Source organism: Atractosteus spatula, chromosome 27, assembly GCF_055471065.1.
Source record: "Atractosteus spatula isolate fAtrSpa1 chromosome 27, fAtrSpa1.hap1, whole genome shotgun sequence".
Taxonomy (NCBI): Eukaryota; Metazoa; Chordata; class Actinopteri; order Semionotiformes; family Lepisosteidae; genus Atractosteus; species Atractosteus spatula.
The window spans coordinates 9,584,736-9,604,243 of NC_142732.1; the positions used below are offsets into that span (position 1 = coordinate 9,584,736).

Here is a 19,508-nt window from a genome sequence, read left to right on the forward strand (position 1 = left end):
CGTGCCTTTCATAATTCTCCCTTTCCTTTTTGAAAGCGTGGGGAGCTCAGGTGACTCTGTGCCTGGGTGGGCACTTGCCAGGAGAGAAACAAAGCACATCACTGGCTTTACTGGCAGGGTGGGCTTGCTTACCTTTTCTACATGCACACGTGTGCCCGACGTGCTGTCTATAATTACCCTACAGAAGAACCACTCTGAAGTTGCCAGGCCTTGCAGGAACGCCACTGACCCTGTGCCTTCTGGTGAATGTCCTGAGACCTTCTGTGACCTGCTGTGGTTTCATTCCACTTGCATTTCACTTCCATTTGCTTAAGCATTGCTTAAGCATTCTAAAGGCAGAGATTGACAGAGATGTGCACAAGTTGTGGAAAGTACCTTCCTCTAGGTTTCTCTTGCTCTGATTACTTGTGCTATATAGCTAATGTTTTGCATTTGAGAGCCTCATGATTAAACATACATGCAATATTATATATTCTGTCTATAGGCTTCCCAGTCAGTGGTTTTGTAGCCTTTGTAATGTGGTGCGGTGCTGGATATGATATTACTTGAATGCAGACTGTTAACACTCCCATGTGCTGTGAAAAGCAGACTGAAAACCCATCCAGGGTGGCCAGTTAAGGCATCCCAGATGTTCAGTGGCACTGGGGGTGGGGTAGCGGGGCGGTGGTGGTGGTGGGGGGGATTCTGTCCAATGGCAGCTCCTTTCCTGATGCCGTCTTGATCCCAGGTTTCAGGAGAATCGGGGCGACTGGGAGCGCCAGGCTGCAGCTCGTAGGAGCAGGGGCATCCTTCTGTTCAGCACACGGCCGGCGGTCTGCAGCCATGCTCTGTGTCTGCGCCAGCTGCGCCAGCTGCGCCAGCTGCTCTGTCGCAGCCGCAGCCTGCAGCTGCCCCACGTTTGAGTGATGCCCAGGCTCTGGGGACTGTGTAGGCGAGCAGTTCATGGCACACACCGGACCGCCGAGGCCACGCATGACCCTTTCTAGGAATTTGGATAACTAAGAAAAAAATGTGGAACGTTTTAGGGCTACAGAAGAATGTGTGCAGTGAAACCTCTCTACTCTTTTCACCCTCAACCTGCACCGACTGAAACAGGGCTCTCTGCAGCTGCGTGTCGGGTGAAGTGAGAGACAAAACATCAATAACCGTCCTGTGGAACTGTCCTTCCGTTAAAAAAAGGCATGCTATTGTGGATGAGCTGACGGCAGGGAGTCATTCAGGGGCCGAACGCTGATTTCACTGATGCAGGGGCAGTTGGCCATAGATTTAAGATAAGATCACGTTATTGGCCATATTCAATTTCTTGCATTAGGAATTTGTCTTTTTGCATAGCCCAGCTTGCTCTCCATGAGACACACAGACAGGGAGAGAAGCTGGGGGTCAGAGCGCGGGGTCAGATATTTATACAGCGCCCCTGGAGCAGTTGGGGCCTTTCTCAGGGACTCAATGGAGTAGGATTCCTCTGCCGGCCGCGGGATTCGAACCGGCAACCTTCCAGCCGCAGGCGCAGATCCTGAGCCACAGAGCTACCGCACCGGTGCTACAGGCTAAGGTGCTACGAGCTAAACTGGAATAAAAGCTGAATGAAAAGCATTGAGTGACCTGTAGCAGTAGGAAAGGCTTTGTGTGTCTTTTTTTGCAGCTGGGTTTTCTCAAACCTGTATTGTCTTAGGACTGGGGCTGTTCCCCCAACCCGCCTCACTGTCAGACCCTGCCTGTAGGTGGCACTCTCTCTCCAGGCAGCTCAGGGAGCAAGGGGTTTAAGGGGGTGCAGTGAAATAGCGGGGTGCGGCATTTTACTAACGCCTCGCCTTCTCCGTGCCTGTCCCGAGAGCAAGGGCTGTTTGCCCAGACCTGTTGGCATCGCGGGCTCGCAGCACAAGCTCCGGCTGTGAATTCCAGCTCTTCCGCGCCTCATTCCATTTTTCTCTCTTCCCTAAAATGTCTTTTTATTTTAATAACCCGTGGCAGAATTCAGGAGTCTGATTTCCACGAGAAAAAAAGCCCTTTTGTTTCATAGCGTCAACTCAGCTTCTGAGTGGGCGAGCGCTTTTAAAACTACAGCTAATTCTAGGAGTATTTTTTCACAATTAATTAACGATAACCTTTTAGCGCTGTGTCTGCGTTGTGGTCCTAAGCACGCTGGCATTTGCAGGTGGAATGGTATTTTGCTAACCTTTTAGCGCGGCAGGGCTGCGCGAACAGGTTTACAGTTGGCGCGCATTCACAAATGTCAAGAGCACCGATCACTTGAAGAACTGGCAGGGGGGAAAAAAGATGCCCGACTTCCTGGCAGGGCAGCTTCAAGGCTGCAGAGCCCTGCCGCATGAAAATGAGCACAAACCCCTGGAAGTGAGCGGTTATCTTGTAGCTTCGGCTTTTCGTTGAAATATCAGACCGCTGCTTGACCATCTGCATCATGCCCTGCACTGTACTTGAGACCTATCAAGCTATCGGGGACCACTTTCTGAAGCCTTGGGTACCCCCTCACTGCGTTCTCTCTTTGTTTCAAGACTGCGCGCGTTTATTCCAATGGGACTGGGAGATGGTGGCCAGGTCCCGCAGCCCTGCCTTATCTGCAATCCTGCAAACCCTCCTCCAGCTCTTCCTGTTTTCCGGGTGGCGGTGGGGATTGTTGCAAATCCAATCGCCTTTCCCTGGGATCTCGCCCCCGTGAACTCCAGAGGTTCGCTGGGGGACGTCTCCGAGCCCAGGGAGCAAAGCGTCGGCAGGCACACGCTCGTGTTTGTTCTTGTCAATTTGTTTGTGTGGTTTTGGATTGCCTGTCCCCACACACACACACCAGTCCCTCAGTCACAGAGCCGGGAATCTCAAAGCTCTTCCACCGCTGCCGGAGGCGTTCTCCCTGAGCCTTTGAGAACTCTTGTGGACCTGATTCCTCGGATCATTCCACTGCCCAGCCCAGGAATCCCCAAACCGGCAGTGCTCTTCAGAGCTCGGCAGCTGTGAGCCACATGTGAAGCAGCCTGGGACTTTTAGGCCTTGTGGCATCAGCTTCTCCTGTGTCTCTCCCTCCGTCCCTCCTATTTTTGGTGCAGCTGGTTTTAAAACAAAACAAGGTGAGAGGAAGATCAGTGCCTTTAGGATGGTATCCTTTCCCTGACACTCTCCCGGAATTTGAACGCAGCAGTGCTTATTAAGGTTATCCTGCTGGTTTTCGGAAGGATGGGGGTTGTGTGTGTGTGTGTGTGTGTGTGTGTGTGGGGGCCGTGGTTTGTAGGAGGCAGAGTTCGGGTCAGCTCTTCATCAGCTGAGCTAATGGAGTGGCAGTTCAGGGCTGAATCTGAAGAATTGAGGGGGGCGGTGACTCTGGATGGGCCACTTCTCCCTGCGTCTAGAGCAGAGAGCGTCTCTTGGGTCAAGAGGTTTCGGGTGCTGTAGTGCCTGGGAGCTGGGAGAGCGCCTGCAGCCTGTGCTGTTCCTTGACGGGTCCCTCTGTCGTACTCTGGAAAAGGGAGGCTCAAGAGAACCAGCCTGGTTCAAGCCACTGTTACAGATGGGGAGGCAGACCGCTGCCCTGGGTGAAATGAAAGGTCTTCTCTTCTGTGATCTCTTCTCTGCCCCACTGTACATCTCTTCTCTATGGAGATGTACAGTGGGGAAAAGAGAAGTAAGTGTGTGCTGGAAGCAGGGGGCAGGAGCTGGGGTCCTGGGGTCCTGTAGGAGAGGTGTGGGGGACTGGGGCTCCCCGTCTGGCTCTCCCGCCGGCGCCGTCAGGACACAGCCCCGTTATCCCAGGGGCGGGCCGGGGCTCCGTGCAGGAGCAGGAGACGGAAACGTCAAGCCGGATTTTCAGATTAAGGGGACTCCCGCCGAGATGAAACGCGATTCCGGTTTTCTCCCGGCGCTCCCCGGGGAGGCCGGGTGTCAGGAAGACGCAAATCCAGCAGGGATTCATTCCGGAAGGGGTGGGTGGGCCCGTTTCTCTCCCATGTACCTGGACTGTTCCGTTTAACTGGAATCTCGAAGGGAAAAGGGTTAGCATTTTTTTCTTTTAAATTTCTAACCCCCCTCCCCCCAAAAAACCAACATTGTTGCCAGCAAAGGGTGTTCGTTTCAGTTCTGTTGAATTAACGGCAGTGTTCCAGCCCCCCCAGGCCTCGTGAGACACAGTCCCCTGAATAAGCACACAGGATGCAGGCTGCAGGTGCACTGATGCGCTGTACCGGAGCTTCAGACTGGCTCCGGCTTGAGCAAAGCTTCCTCTGACATTTTCAGGACAAAATAATTAAAATCTCCTCCTGCCCGCGAGCTGCTTGTGTTTGACGAGGTCTTTAGATCGGAAAACAAACACCGAGGAGTCCAGCAGCTTGTAACAGCCTAAGATTTTGGCCTCCGTCTTTGCCAGCGTTGGTGCTGGAACGAACGTCTCTTTAATCCCGGCTGGAGCTGGGATAAGAGGGGGAGTCTGTCCAGGGCCGCTGTCTGTCTCTGTTCATTGTGCCTGCCCATTCTTTCTCTAATTAGCTTTAAGCAGATTGCGGCTGTCTGACCTCGTTACCCCAGATGCGGGCAATCTGATTGCGGCTTTGTCAGCCCGGGTAAATTAGGGGAAACCAGTGTGTAATTAGCGTTCGGCTTTCCCATCTGTCCTGCGCCTCGAACACTGCGCCGAGGTGTCAGCCAGTGACCTGAAAGGAAAGACAAGGAAGGTTCAGGGGAGACAAAAGTGAAGACACTGCAGGCAGCGCTGGGACTCTAACCTTTACCATGACCCCTCACCCTACTTCATAAAAACTAGAGTCCGTGCCTTTGTAAAAAAACAAACAAACAGACAACAAAAACAAAGCATGTTTAATTATATACAAACATGTTAAAGCAGCAGAAAGGCAAGATGGCAAAGCAGTACCAGTTTAAACTCCAGATGCAGCATAAGAATGGCTTTCTCATTCACCATCTCTCCTTTGCTCTGTTTCTCTCTCCCTCAGGCACAAGATGAACTCAAAAGACATCTCTGGCGCGCTAATAAAGAAGCAGTATTTGGTCCAATCAGTTGTTCTTTAGTCTGTTTATTGTCACTATCCTTCCTTGTGTAGCTGAATTCGTGCAAGGGGGTGAAACAGTGGGGCTGTCTCGCTGGCTCTCAGGTGCGATGCCCAGTGCTGACCCTGGGTAAGGAACATTGCTTCCCAAACTGTTCCCAGCTTTTACTGTCTCGGACATTCCGCCCCACACTAACCGATTTTAAAATAATCAGTGCTAATCTCGCAAGAAATAACTTATAATTTGAAATTAAACCTTAGACTAATGAGAAATATCTTGAGTTCACCTCTTTGGCTAGAATTGTGTGAAACGTGAGCCTGTGGAAATGAACAGAACCGTTATAATATTTGGTTGGGGGCTGGAAAGCGCTATACAAAGATCCTGGTCCCCCTACTTTTTAAACAGTCGGTCCTGTGTGTTGGGTGCAGAAAGCCAGGTTTAAAGCCGTTTCCCCAGCACCTGGTTTCTGTAGAGCATTCTGAAAGTGGCAGAGCTGGGAAACCCTGTGGGGATAGGGAGACCACAATGTGAGGAGTGTCTGTCCTTGTGCAATCAAGCTACGGATTGCAGCAACACATGCAAAGACAAGCCCAGCGTCTGGGCGCTGTTGTTTGGGTTTGAAGGCATGTGTGTACAGTGCAGTCGGCAGTAAGAGGGTGGTGAAAATGACTGGGTCAGATACAGTGCCATCTTTTATCATCGGCAACCCTCTTGTCTCTCTCGATCCCCTCTTTGTCTCTCTCTCATTCAGAGAGTTCTCCCCCAGGCCCGCAGGTTTCTTCCCAGTGGGTGTGCGGGCATGGGGGAGCACCCTGCACAGCTGGATGGAAATGGCAGGGGGTAGGCGCGATTGAATCAGCCTGACGGGTTTCAAGGCAACATTTTCTTTGGCTTCTTTAATGGCCTGTGGTGGGCAGGGTCCTGTCTCGTTCTCCCTCATCTGTAAGACTCTCTCACCTTCCCCCTCTGGTTCCTGGCAGGCTGCAGATCCAGCGGTCGTATGGATCTGAGGGATTCACAGCCACGCTTAAGGGCTTTGTGAGGAATTTTGAAATTACTGTTCTGCAGGCAAATTCCCCGTCTCTTCCTCTGTGCACTACATCCCTTTGTCACAGGGCCACCTTGTCAAGAGTATCACATCTTGAAACTTCTACCTCCTCATGATGACATCCTTCAGGAGCTCCACCTACGGTCACACTCGCCTCGGACAGCTGTACCTTCTGATCCACAGGCACAAGTGAAGGTTTATTCCATGCCGAAAAGAGGATAAAAGAAACACAATGTTTCAGCTGTGGAGCCTCGACACCCACAGAAGGCTCCACAGCCGAAACGTTGTGTTTCTTGTCTTCTCTTTTCAGCAGGGAATCAATCTTTACTTGTTCCTTTGCGGCCTCCGCATGCTGACGCAGCTCCCTGCTTGAACCCCTTCTGATCCACTGTGTCTGACCCTGCCACAGGTTCCAAAACCGCTTGCTCCCAAGTGCGAACTGATCCGGCTACAGCTCCGAGGACGTTACCTTGGATCGGCACAGCGTTCGTCCATGCTTCTCGGGGAATCCCCATTTCTTCAGCACTACTCCCCCCCTAAGTTACAGAAGTGCACATCTAATGTGAAGCCACTCCTTCTTGAGCACGCTCACCCACTCCCACACATAAGCCTCAGCATTCAAATCACACCTCTTCTCCGCCTTCAATAGCTTGTACAGAAAAGACGCAAGGGGCCGATCTAGCCAGTGACAGCGGGTGTAGGAAAGAGAAATGGAATGAGCGATTTTGATTTCTATCGTTTGGAACGATAGTTTTGAAAGTTGCATTTAGGGTCTGTTCCTTTTCTATCTGCATGATTGCCGGGAGGATTAAAATGAAATGGGAATGAGACATTTGAGTTGTTTTGGCCAGATGACGGTGACGCGGGGACATAGGTGTAACAGCCTGCTGCTAACCAGGGTGTTGGGCAGTGTAGACCTTCTGTTCAGCCTTACAGAGTGAGAGGTTCACAGCCAGTGAGCTAACAGCCGGGGGGCCTGGGATTCGGAACAGCTGCTCATGTGCGCTATCACATGGCCCAGGGTGTGTGTAGCCTTTTGTCTCATGTGACTCTTCCGGGTTCCTGCAGATTACAGCCTGTGGAATTCTCCAAGCCAGCACAATGCAGGTTCAGTGTCCAAGGCTGTCTGTGGCCAAACTTCCTGGAGGCACACTGGTTTGTTTTTTTTCTACCGCGAGGTCAGGGCATGAAGAGGGCTGCCCCCTCAGGCATTCGAGAGTTAAACTTCTACCTTTTCTCTGAAAGGGTTATTTAAAGAGAGCAGGGGGATCCTGTTGGAACTGGTGTTTCACGCTTGCGGAATCTGGAAAACCGAGGTACAGTGCGTCTCTGGTCCCAGTAGTCTCGCATACCTGTGTGACTGAGTGATGCCCATGACGTGTGTGATGATGGGGTGGCTGCTGTTTTTTTTTAGTTACATTTTGTGCTGTAAAACGTAGGATTTCCAGTTGGTTGTTTTTCCCCGCATCCGATTTGGAATCGCTGGTGGTGTGTCTTCCACGTCTCAAATGTGCAGCGCCGAACCCACGACCGCACACGGGAGAAGGAGGAAGCGTAGGCCGACTCCTGCGACCGTGCCCACCCTCGAGACCCTCGTTTTTTAACACCTCTTGGGCAGTACAGGCCCCTGTCGGAGGATCACTCTTGTGTGGAAGAGAGGCACCGAGAAAAACCCGGCGAATGAACCCACCATACCCTCGAACCTGTGATCTCAGAGCTCGTTCTGCTCTTGGGCTCCAATCGTGTTATTTTGTAACGGTTTCGTGCCTTAAAAATCTTTTGATGGTACAGTAGCTGCCTCCTGCCCAGGATTTGAACCTGCAACCCCCAAGCAGTCCAGAACCGCTAATCAACATTGCTACATCAGCACAGTTACTCTTCAAGATCTTCGTCAGGCGTTTCAGACACGTGCTGTTTGGCCACTGTTTCCTGGTACTACACCCAGAGTGTGTGCCAGATCTTGTAGCGGCACCTCTGTCAGTGAGCAGCGTGCCCAGCTTGCTCAGCCTTGTGGATAGCCAAGAGCACTCCCTTTCCTGCAGTTCGGAAAGCTGCCCCCTGTATTGGTTGCTTTGAAGTGTAGCGTGCTTTCTGAACCTCAACCCCCCCCCCTCGCACCCGTTCGTTATTCGTCCATGTGAATATTTCATCATGGCATCAACGCAGAGGCCCGGCTCCTCTGCCAGCCAGTTTCATGAATGAAACATCAAAGTGGTTTTAGAAGCGTCGGACTGGAAGTCCACAGAGTGACGCCTCCCAGGACTTGAAGCCTGCCATCACTTTAATGAGAGAGGAGTAATCTGTTCCAGTTAGCGCTGGCAGTCAAACTGGGCTCTGGGCTAGTAGGAAACGCACTCCTGTTCCGATCTCCTCTCACATGCTTCAAGTTCAAATGTTGCGGCGCACAGCTGACTGGCTGGAATTCTTTTTTGTTCTTTAAAAGTGCCTCTTTCCCCTTCACAGGCTCGAGTTTCTTCTGCACGGAAAGGGCAAGGGGGGATTATTTTACGATCACGGCATTGGCTCCAATCTGTGCAGTCGGGCTGCTAGTTTGAAAGCGGCATTTTATTTGAACTTTAAATCGAGAGTTTCCTCCCCACGTTTTGCCGTCAGCTTTACGCCATAAATCTGTGCCGGCCCAGGCATCGATCGGCAAGAAGTATTTTTGTGCATCAGTGGGCTCTCGTTCTCCTTAGTTTGGTTTTTTAAATCGGTTTTAAGAAGTCCTAAGCTCCTCGGCTCGGTATGTGTTTTAAACGTGACACCCAATTTCCCTGACAGATGAAGTCTGCAGTGCGTGTTTTTTTTTTTTTGCGGTGTCCTGGAGAAAAAAACAAAACAATGCGAGAATCGCAGCCGACGTCTTACAGCGAAAATCGAAATCGGCACTTTGAGAAGAGCAAGAATGATGGACAGATGGGAGAGTGAGGGAGACGAGTGAGGTGAACTGTGTAAGCAGGGGGCACTGCAAAGGACTGAGGGCCCTTTTAAGTGAACGAAAAAAACCCCAGAAGACATCAAGGAACGTTTGTATTGTGACCTTCAAACAGAACAGAATAAAGCTTAAGGGGAGGGAGAAAGCCCTTTATGCATTATAGATCGTATTGCGGCCTTGCTCGGATTTGCTTCAGCTCGTTTCCAGTAATAAAACCGTGTAATTGTGGAAATAAATCCTGGGAGAGATGGGGGAGGAAAAGGACAAAAACATAAAAGGCAACGGCCCAGAAAAAAGCCACCTAGCCGGGCCTGCTGAGCTGCTGCGCTCCTGGCTGGCTGAGCAGGCCTCCACCTGGCCCATGAGCCTCCTCTGCCCTCTTGCAGCCCCACTTTGTGAGACCATCAGTCGGGCTGGCTTATTTCCTGGAAACAGCCCAGGGTCCGAGGCCTCCCCAACTTCTCCTGCCCTTTACACCCTGTGCGGTTGCGTCATTTGGACAAACGGTCTCTTTTCCGTTTAGCTGCGGCCACCTCGGGTGGGCCGTCTGCTCCGCCGCTCGTGGGTTTCGCGAGTTCCTGTCGTTTCCGGCCGAGCCGTCCGCTGGTCGGCTTTAGACAAGTGCCGGGTGGCTCGGGGCTGAGCCACAGGGCCGCACCGCGGAGGGTGAAAACGGAGGGTGCTCGTTTGGAGAAACATGCTTGATCTTTTCTAGATCAAGCTTGTGTCTAGATTAGACTCCAGCTTAAACTGCAACCTGATGTTTTATTTCTTCTCTTTTCTTTTGTTTTGCAGTGAGGGTGTGTTTAAATGCCCAGAAGACCAGTTGCCTCTGGACTATGCAAAGGTAAGGCTGTGATAGCAGTGTCTTCGGCACCTTTAGACTGGGGATCCTGCCGATTGGGAGAGGGCTGGCGTTTGTGGGTATCTGCTGGCGTTTGTGGGTGTCTCTCAAGCCAGGAGTTTGGGCATTCTCAAAGTTGACAGAACAGCTTACTTTTGTAGGCTTGTTCACTATTTCCAAAGGAAGTGTTACGGGCTACAAGAATAGAGAGAGCAGGCAAATGAAAGGCTTGTGGTCATTAATACATTACAGCAATGCACAGAGAACCCAGCAGCCATTAAGAGATGGTGGCAGTGATTTCAAGGCTATCCACACCGTTCATTAAGAGACTCACCCAAGCAGCCAAGTTAAGGGGAGACGAGCTTTCAGTTTTAAAATGTCAAAAGAAGAGCCTAGCTTTACTTTATGCTGAAGTTGAGGATGCTTCTGCAGAAATTCAGTTCGCCCCACACTGAAGGTTGGGATAAAAATATCAGGCTCGGAGCCATCCAACACCATTTCTTTCAATTGCAGAAATGAATGGCCACAAGAGATTTCATTTTCTTGGACTGTAAAACCTGGCAGGAAGAGAAGCTGGTTGCCTGGCGAACTAAAGACTTAGTTTTTTGCGGGTTCCTGATCGGTGCACCTGTCTTTTTTCACGGCACGCGGCGTTCCGATGAGCCGTCCGCCAGCGCCGGAGAGCCAAGCAGCCTTTTCTGCAAAAGCGAAGTCGAAACTATAGGCCGACATTACGTGGGTTTTCCCAAGAGCTGTCTGTGCTGTCAGGCAGGCTGTGCTGAGAATCTCTCCCCTCTGTCCCCTTCTCTCCCACTGCTAATGTCTTGGCGTGTCTTTTTTAAATGAATGATCTTTTCGTCTGTAGACTCTCCGCCTGCAAACGGCGGTATTTTTGCAGCAAGATTCAGCCTGGCAGCTGGAATCCAAGACTTCTCAAGTTTTCTAGGATTTCATTATAGTGGAGAAAGAATAACACAAGGGCATTAGGCTTATCTGCTTACAATAATTTGCCTGCCTTTTCAAGACAGTATTCTGGAAATAAAGCCTGCACGTTACTTTCTAAAATTACACGTGGTTAATTATGAGCGGTTCCTAAAAAGGAAATTCCAAATCCAAGTTGCTTTAATTAAACTTTTTGTTTTTGCAATATTTTATCTGCTTTCCAAGCGTAGCCTCAGGTCCTCTGTGAGCTTGTAGTGAAAGAGGGGCATTTAAGTCGGATTGTTCTGACCAGGGCATGAGCCCAGGCTAAATTCTGTATTAATCTCCACTTTCCTGCTCTGAGCAAAGGTCCAGGCTGAAAAAGTTCATTTGAGATTTTAATCACTCTCCGCCTTCCATCTCTGTCAAAAGTCTCCCCTGTGTGACAGCTCTTGTTCAATCCGTGATCCAAACCAGAGTTGAACACGGCTAAAAATGCAGAACGCACGACTGATATTCAGTGTACGCCACAAAGATGATGACTCATATTCATCTGTCAGCTCCTTGTCATCATTTCATAGACTGTTACAAAATAAAAGTGTCCTATTCATGCAGGGAAACCGAAATTGGATTGGGCTGAGCTCAGGTGCTCCTGATTGCTATCAGAATAGATCCCGAACACGCAGTTGCGATTAAGCCAGTTCTCCAACTTGGAACAGCAGGCGCGTGTTGGGGTTATTTTCATTCAATTGTCACAGCCTGCCTTTCACGTGGAGTTTGGGCAGGAGACTCTCCCACAGCGCAGGTGTCATTGTAACTGGCTCTCAAGCTGCGTGGATTTTTAGTTCATACCTTGAAATTTCCTGAGGGCAGCTTTAAAAACTGTTGCCAAGCGTTACGGCTTGAAAAAACACTGAACTGAAACTATGATGCAAGTTTTCCTGGAAACCTATTAAAACCGTCTTCATTCTCCACAACATACTAGTTCCAAGAGCGCAAGTGGAAAAGGGATTCTGGGTCTGAGTGATACTGTCGGCAGTGATCACTCTGCCATTGGAGTCCGTGGGGATTTGGTCCTGATTGGATAAATGGATTTTGCTCTTCCTGTTGCAGTGCAGTGCGGGCACGTCTCCTGCTCTCCTCCCTCTCGTCCTCTGGGTTCGTGCGGGGTCTCAGATACGTATATTAAAACGATCCGACACGGGAGCTTTGAGCTATACGGACTGTTGCGGCGCTGTTCCGTGACAACGTGTCCTTGTCTGACTCCCTGCTGCTTCGGGCCGTGGAGAAGGTCTGACAGAGGTGGACAAGGTGACCCCAGCGTCTCCATCCAGGCCTGTCTGGGGAGCTCCACTGCCCGCGCGACTTAGTGGTTCCGAAATGCTGGTTTCCTGTCAGCAGCCCTTGCGATTGGCCATTTCATTAGCAGGAAAGAAGCTATTCTGTTACCGTCAAGCTGGAAAAGGCTGCTTCTCATGAGATGTTTCTACTTATAAAAAAAAACATATTCCACACCTCCGGGTTTCTGTGCGCCCAGGGCTCTCCCTGCCTTCTCTTCTGCGGAAATTCGCCAAAGGTGCATTAGGGTTTAGGGAGTAAAATGGCGACTGCAACACAGCTGGGCTTGTCTGATGGCAGCTCTGGTGCTCTCTCCTCCAGATCTACCCTGACCCTGACCTGGAGCAGCAGATTCTGTCTCTGTCCATCCGCTGCATCCACAGCGAGGAGGGCTGCCGCTGGACTGGGCAGATGAAGCAGCTACAGGTGAGAGAGAAGCCAGCGGTCAGCACGGCGTACTGCTCCTCGCTGTGCATGACCCATGCAGAGCTCTTGCATCGTAACCGGCATCCTGTTGCATTTGCATGCCTATTACAATTGAGACACAGCTTGCTTAATTATTGCATCGTGTTGCTGGATGGAGTTCTGCTCCCAGTGTTTGACCCCCAGCACCTCCCATCTTGAGCACTCCAGTTGACTAATTGTCTCTTAGCTGACTCTATTGACATATCGGGGGGTCTGTTGCTGACCAGCCTCTTCGCTCTCTTGTCTGTCCAGAGTCATTTCTCCACCTGCGCGTTCAACGTGATCCCCTGCCCAAACCGCTGCGCCATCAAGCTGACCAGGAGGGACCTGCCGGACCACCTCCAGCACGACTGCCCCAAGCGCAAGGTCAAGTGCGAGTTCTGCGGGAATGAGTTCACTGGGGAGGCCTACGAGGTGAGAACTGGGGGTCGCAAAGCTCAGGTCACTGTAGTGATATGCATCAGGAACGTGGAAGCTGATAATGCTGGTAATCAATCTGCAAAAGTATATGTAGGGACTTTGGAAGTGGTGCATGTGCACAGGAATAGGGCAGAGGTGTGAGCTGTGCAAGCAACACAATGAGGTGAGCAAGTCTTTCCCAGTACAGAGTTATCGCTCCTTTTCCACTCTGATGGGAGAGTTGCTGAATCAAGCCCAGAATAAAAGCAGAACAGTCACCTCTTCAGAAACCATGCGGCTGTGCTTTCATTCAGATCTGAGCACCCACAGGTGCCAGCTTTGATCTCTGAGGTCCACAGACCTGCAGGTTTTTAAACCCTTAACTGCTAAAGACCATAGGGGTGCTCCAGCTCAATGAGACTTGAAGAGTCCTGGTAAAGTAAAGACCTGTGATGGGCTGGAACTGTGCTCCTGTGCCCCAGACCTACTCTGGGCATATACTAAGGGATGTGGCTGTTAGAATATTGAATTTGACTTGTGAATTAAATTAATGAGAGTTGCAGAGTGGCTCTGTTCAGAGGTGTCTGTACATCTGCTGTGCTGTAGTGAGAGGGGCTGATAAATGGGGCAGTGGTCAGTAGGTCTCAGCCCTGCTGGGGAAACTCGCTGACCAGCAAATCTCGCTCTGTCACGCTCCTCTCTTGAATGAAAGGCCTCCCTTGTGATGGATTCAAGCCTCAGGAAGCCCAGCATTTGCACTTCTTTCTCACTTTTTTTTTCTAGGAAAGAGGGTGGTGTTTTTTTTTAAAAAAAAAACAGGGCTGCTCTTGTACACCTGGAAACAAAGCCTGGGACTGTGGCCCCAGAACAGTTTCAGGACACTCAGTCTAGTTATGAACGGATCCGCAGCCACATTCACGCCTCCCTTAACATGCTTTCTCAGACTGTATTTTTAGCCGAAAGTTAGTTTACGTTTAATGAACATGCTCTTGTTTTCTTTTAACATTCCCTTTTATACCCAACGTTGTTTTGAAAGAAAGCAAACTGCCTGTCAGCTCTGTGCCGTTTGGTCTTTTCCCTGCCAAAACTGCGGTAGTCGCTCTCCCCAAAAGCCACAGAGTACGGTATATATCTAGATATGAGAAACGGGCTAAAAATATGGCCATCTGTGTTCCAGTGGAGACTTAACCTGCTGTGTGAGCTCTTGTTCTCGGTGGTTGGTTTCAGGAATTCTGCTTTTTTTATTTGGGAACTGAACTGCACACGACAGCTACTGGTGACAGCAGCACCTGAACACGAGAAAGGGGTTTCACCCAGTTAGCCAGTTCACCAGTGAATAGATCATCGATTTAAGAATCCCATCAGCAGCGTCTTGGAAGACGTTAGGTTATCAAGTTTAACGCGTGGCTGGATAATTTTTTCCAGTACAAATACACCACACACCTTTAGAAATCCATGCCTGTCAGCTTCAGGATGGCGGACTACAAATATGCACAGCTGTTTTTTTTGCACTTTTATTTCTGCAACGGAGGGTATCTCGGGGGCGCTGACTTGTGAGGGGGGTGTGGGTGGGTCTGGAGAGTGCCAGGCTCGGGCGTGACCCCCTGTTTGTCCCCCTCTCTCCTCCAGAACCACCAGGGCATCTGCCCGCAGGAGAGCGTGTACTGCGAGAACAAGTGCGGGGCGCGCATGATGCGCAGGCTGCTGTCCCAGCACAGCCTGGCCGAGTGCCCCAAGCGCACCCAGCCCTGCAAGTACTGCGGCAAGGAGTTCGTCTACGACACCATCCAGGTCAGCACGAGCCTGGCAAAAGGAAGTGAACTCGTGTGCAAGGGCAACCGAATTGCTCGTCATCTAGTACACGGTGTGTGCTAATAGCACATCGCAGCCCTGCACTTTGTAAAAGTGGAGCAATGGCTCAATAGGGGAAAATATATATATTCAAAGCAAAATCAGTCTTCAATATAACTGTGACCCTGTTATGCTTCCGAAGCTTACCCACCATGGTTCCTGATGGAAAATTTGCAAGAACCTTGTTAATTCATTCGATTCCCAAAGCAAAGCAGCAGGTGACCCATTGAACTGGTCTGAACAGACGACTGTCTTTTCTCCTCGCTGGCGCTGTGTTGAGCTCAGTGTAAGCGCCGTAGTGGTCCACAGTGGCCTGGCTCCGGCTGTATAATATGGACCTCCGGTCTTCTTCCTGCCTCACTGTGCAGCACTGTCACTGATGGGAAGGCTTGGGGGTTTTTGTTAATTTAGTTCTCCCAGCCTGGGATAAGGGAGCAGTGTTCCACCAGTCACTGTGTGAAAGCCTTTTCTTCACAGCTCTTGGGGGAACACTCCCTCCCTGTGCCTGCCGCCCCCTGTGGGCACGGATGGCACGCCGCCCACTGGCGCGTCAGAAAAAGCCGCATTCAGTGCCTCGCGCGCCGTGCCAGTCCGCCGGAGTTCTGATCAGCACCTGTGTGCACAGAATCACAGCCAGTGTGGTCGCTGGTGCACGGAGATAGAGGTGGTCTCCACGGGGCTGTGCAGTGTGACTGCAGGATTTCTGAGACTCTTTATTGAAGCAGGAGCACACTGATGAGCTGGGCTCAAAGCCGTTCATTCAGTCCAATTCAGGAAGTTGCCAGCTGGTGCAGCTTGTTAAGAGATGAGTAGGATTGCAAACCTGGGCCCCAGGATAGGATCCACTTCTGTTCTAAATGGACTTATTTAATCTGACATGTTTTACTTCATTAAAGGCTCCTTGAAGGTGTTTCCTGTTAAAAGACTGATGTTAACAGGAGTGGGAAATGTCTGTGTGGTCTGAGGAGTATTGATGATCTTTTTATCGACCTTCAGAACCACCAGTACCATTGCCCCCGGTTTCCAGTGCAGTGCCCAAACCAGTGCAACGCCCTCAACGTGGCCCGCGAGGACCTGGCCAGCCATCTGAAGGAGAGCTGTGGCAGTGCCCTGGTACTGTGCCCGTTCAAGGACGCCGGCTGCAAGCACAGGGTCAGTTTCCGGCGCCAGGGCCTCATTCCTTCTTCCATCAGGAGATTGGTCCGCTTAGCTCTTGATTCGCTTAGCTGTGCCTGCATCTCAGCACCACTTTAAAAGCTACAAACCCCTGCAGTGGAGCAGTAAGGAGTTTTCAAAAATGTGTTTGTTTTTTAGGGGAAAAAAGAATCTGTCATCTTCTCCTGCATGTGCTTTTGTATGGTAGAAATGTTCAGATTACACCTTTATTGTTGTTTTCAATTGTTATTGTTTTTCAAACTTACAACAATTCTATTTTTCAAGCTCTTTTCATCCCACGCCAAGTCACGTTGGTGCTGTCACTGCTCACGTCAAGTTCTCAGACCGTTTTACCCACAATGCTAGGGCTGCAGACCCATGGGGGCGTGTAGGTGCCCATGATGCAGAGCAAGCCCTCACACTGGGCCCCTTTCTTTTGTCTCTGGCAGTGCCCCAAGGTGGCGATGGGTAGGCACCTGGAGGACACCAGTAAGGCCCACCTGACCCTGATGTGCAGCCTGGTGAGCCGGCAGAGGCAGGAGATCCAGGAGCTGCGGCGCGAGGTGGAGGAGCTGTCGGTCAGCCACGACGGCGTGCTCATCTGGAAGATCTCCGACTACTCCCGCAAGCTGCAGGAGGCCAAGCTCAGGAACAACTACGAGTTCTTCAGCCCCCCCTTCTACACCCACAAGTACGGCTACAAGCTGCAGGTGTCGGCCTTCCTCAACGGTAACGGCAGTGGGGAGGGCACCCACCTCTCCATCTACATTCGGGTGCTGCCCGGCGAGTACGACAGCCTGCTGGAGTGGCCTTTCTCCTACAAGGTCACCTTCTCCATCCTGGACCAGAGCGACCCCTCGCTGTCCAAGCCCCAGCACATCACCGAGACCTTCAACCCCGACCCCAACTGGAAGAACTTCCAGAAGCCCGGCAGCTCCCGGAACTCTCTGGACGAGAGCACGCTGGGCTTTGGCTACCCCAAGTTCATCTCCCACGAGGAGATCAAGAAGAGGAACTACATCCGGGACAATGCCATCTTCCTCAAGGCTTCCATCGAAATTCCTCAGAAGATCATCGCTTAAGAGCCGTGCAGAGCTGGTCAGCCCAAACTCTGAAAATTTGGACTTCTCCCTCGAATTCTTCAAGTGTGGACGGTGGCTCTCCTGCACAGAGCTTGTCCAGCCCCTTCCCTAGAAGATACTGCAGCCCAAGAGGCTGGCTGTATCAGCTGCCAGGGCAGAACCCCAAGCAAAGTAACATCAGCCTTCCTCATAGCTGACCTCTTTGCCCAGAGGTGCTGTAAGTGGGTGGTTTGCGACCATTGTGGGTTTTTTTTCAATCTAGAATGGAAAACCTTGGTGATTCAGCAGTGCCTCTTCATTCTTTTAACTCTTTTCTACTGACCTGCCACAGAAAATGTCTGTGAGACATTGCTGACGAGACACAAAGCCCTCAGGAGAGGAGAGGAGGAGTGGTTCACAAGAGCGTTAGTTGTGACCTAAACCTCCTCTGTTACTGAGCAGGGCTCTGTTCTGTTCCCCTGCTGGTGTGGTCTATTCAGGATGACCGCGGGATAGGCCGTAGTATTAAGGTGCCAATGGAAGGCCACCTACAATCTCAATAAGAGTTCTGTTTGCAGATTTGAACTTGTGGGACTGGTGCAGTGGAGCATAAACAATTTCAGTAGAGAGAAACTATCGCGACTGTGAATGGTTTAACAAATACTGGACAAATGCACAATACACATACACATTCCTTGCTTTGGTTTACATGGGGTCTTGTCCAGTGTGACTTTCTGTAGACAGGGTGCCGCTTGGTTTTCCATCTTATTCTGTGTTGGTTTTTTCTTCTTCCTGGTGAACAGTTTTAATCAACGAATGAGATGTGAAATTTTGTGGACGTTTCGTTCCGTGTACTGCAGTCGCAGAGAGGCTTGAGCGCGGCCGGCTGGCAGAAACGCCAGGCGACTGAGCGCTGACAGCATCCAGTCTGCCTGGACGCCAGGAAAGGTCCAGGCGTTTCACATCTGATTCTTAGATGAGGGATTTAGCATATGCTTGCCAGCCCAGGTGCTAATGTACAGCCAGGTACTGTCACAAAGATCAGAGCTGATCCCAAAACTGAAAACTGTGGATGAAACGTGGGAAGGAGAAGCCATGGAACAGCATGAGGTTGTTCACATATCCAGATGTATTTTTTGTTGCTCTGCAGAACACAAAGCATCAGAAAGGAAATAAGCGATCATTGGAAGATATTGCACACACCACTTTTGTACTGTATCCTGCACTCTTGAAAATGACCGCTGGTTTCCAGGAAGGGGTGGGGAGGGGGGGAGGGGGAGGGGGACAAAACGAGCTGAGCCTGAAAACTCGTCATGTGACAAACTGTGAACGGCGGCCCCCTTGCGGGGCAGCGAATACGGGTTTCCCCAGAAATCTGTTCTCTCTGTCGCTGTGGGACGGAGAGAGGGCTTTTGAACCGTCGTCGGGACTGTTGCAGATCCGAAACTTTGAAACGGCCTGGACTGGTGCAGGTGCCAGCTGACGGGGTTAGATTCTGTAAACGTGCGAGCGTGGCATCTCGGCTGCGTCAGAGGGGTCGGTACAGGGCCAGCAGCAGGGCATCCTGGGAGGAAGGGGTTGCTGGGACACGCTGTGAGTTGCTGACAAGAGGTAACAGCCTTGTGCAATACAGCTGTTAACACCAGAGCTATAGCATAAAGATCCACAGAAGCTCTTAATATATTATATATATGTATGCTAATGTATAAAAAAAGGATGAAAGCACATTTTCTGTACTTTTTATTCTTGACAAAATCCTCATTTAGTCTGTTTCTACTACAGCGATTTTAAGAGAACTGACAATTTTTGTAACCATATTTTGCAAAAGCGATGTCAAGGGTTTATACAAGATGCCGTTTCGGGGTTTTTTTTTAAAACAAAAAAGGGGTTGGTGTTTTTGTAGGAGGGGCAGTGGTGGGGGAGCATGAGAGGTTTGAACCATTTTAAGTTTCATTTAATTTGAACCTGTCAAATGTCAGTTTTATTTCTTCGTTTTTAATATCCTGTCTGTATTATTTCTCCTTGTGAAATTATTTATTGTGATGGCCATGCTGTCCTCCAGAACCAAGGGGGTGGCCAATGTGCTATTAACAGGTTGAATGCTGGTTTCTTTTTTTGAAATAAAATATTATTCGTTTACCTGCTGTGCCCAGTGCCTGATCAATTCCTGCCAGGAGGCCATGATGAATAAGATTAGCTGTGGTGTAAATAATTGCATGCTGACCAGGTTTTCTGTGTAGAAATGTTAGTGTTGTGTGTTTATTTTATCCTTTCAGTTACTCTGCCATTGTGGACAATCCTTTCTCCAGTAAATATTTGCCGACTGCATTAGTGATGTTCTTTGTGAGCTGAGAGTGCCAGTGAATACGAAGAGGTTAAGCAGAAACTGGTGCTTCCTGTCAGTCTTGTCCAAGAAACCCACTTTCTTTGCGTCTCAGCATGGCAGAAATCCCTTTTTCCTTTTTTATTAAAACCTTCACTAATCCG

The 19,508-nt window shown here is 50.4% G+C and overlaps 1 protein-coding gene across 1 annotated transcript in view; it reads left to right on the top strand.

Moving 5' to 3' along the window:
- Positions 1–19,156, top strand: part of LOC148814368 (TNF receptor-associated factor 4-like) — a 38,758-nt gene extending 19,602 nt beyond the window's left edge. The window contains exons 2-7 of the mRNA XM_088907027.1: positions 9,783–9,834; positions 12,412–12,516; positions 12,808–12,969; positions 14,584–14,745; positions 15,802–15,957; positions 16,410–19,156. Coding sequence (XP_088763153.1) covers positions 9,783–9,834; positions 12,412–12,516; positions 12,808–12,969; positions 14,584–14,745; positions 15,802–15,957; positions 16,410–17,042 — 1,270 coding nt within the window. The 3' untranslated portion in view covers positions 17,043–19,156. The remainder of the gene's footprint in view (positions 1–9,782; positions 9,835–12,411; positions 12,517–12,807; positions 12,970–14,583; positions 14,746–15,801; positions 15,958–16,409) is intronic.
- The last annotated feature ends 352 nt before the right edge of the window (positions 19,157–19,508 follow it).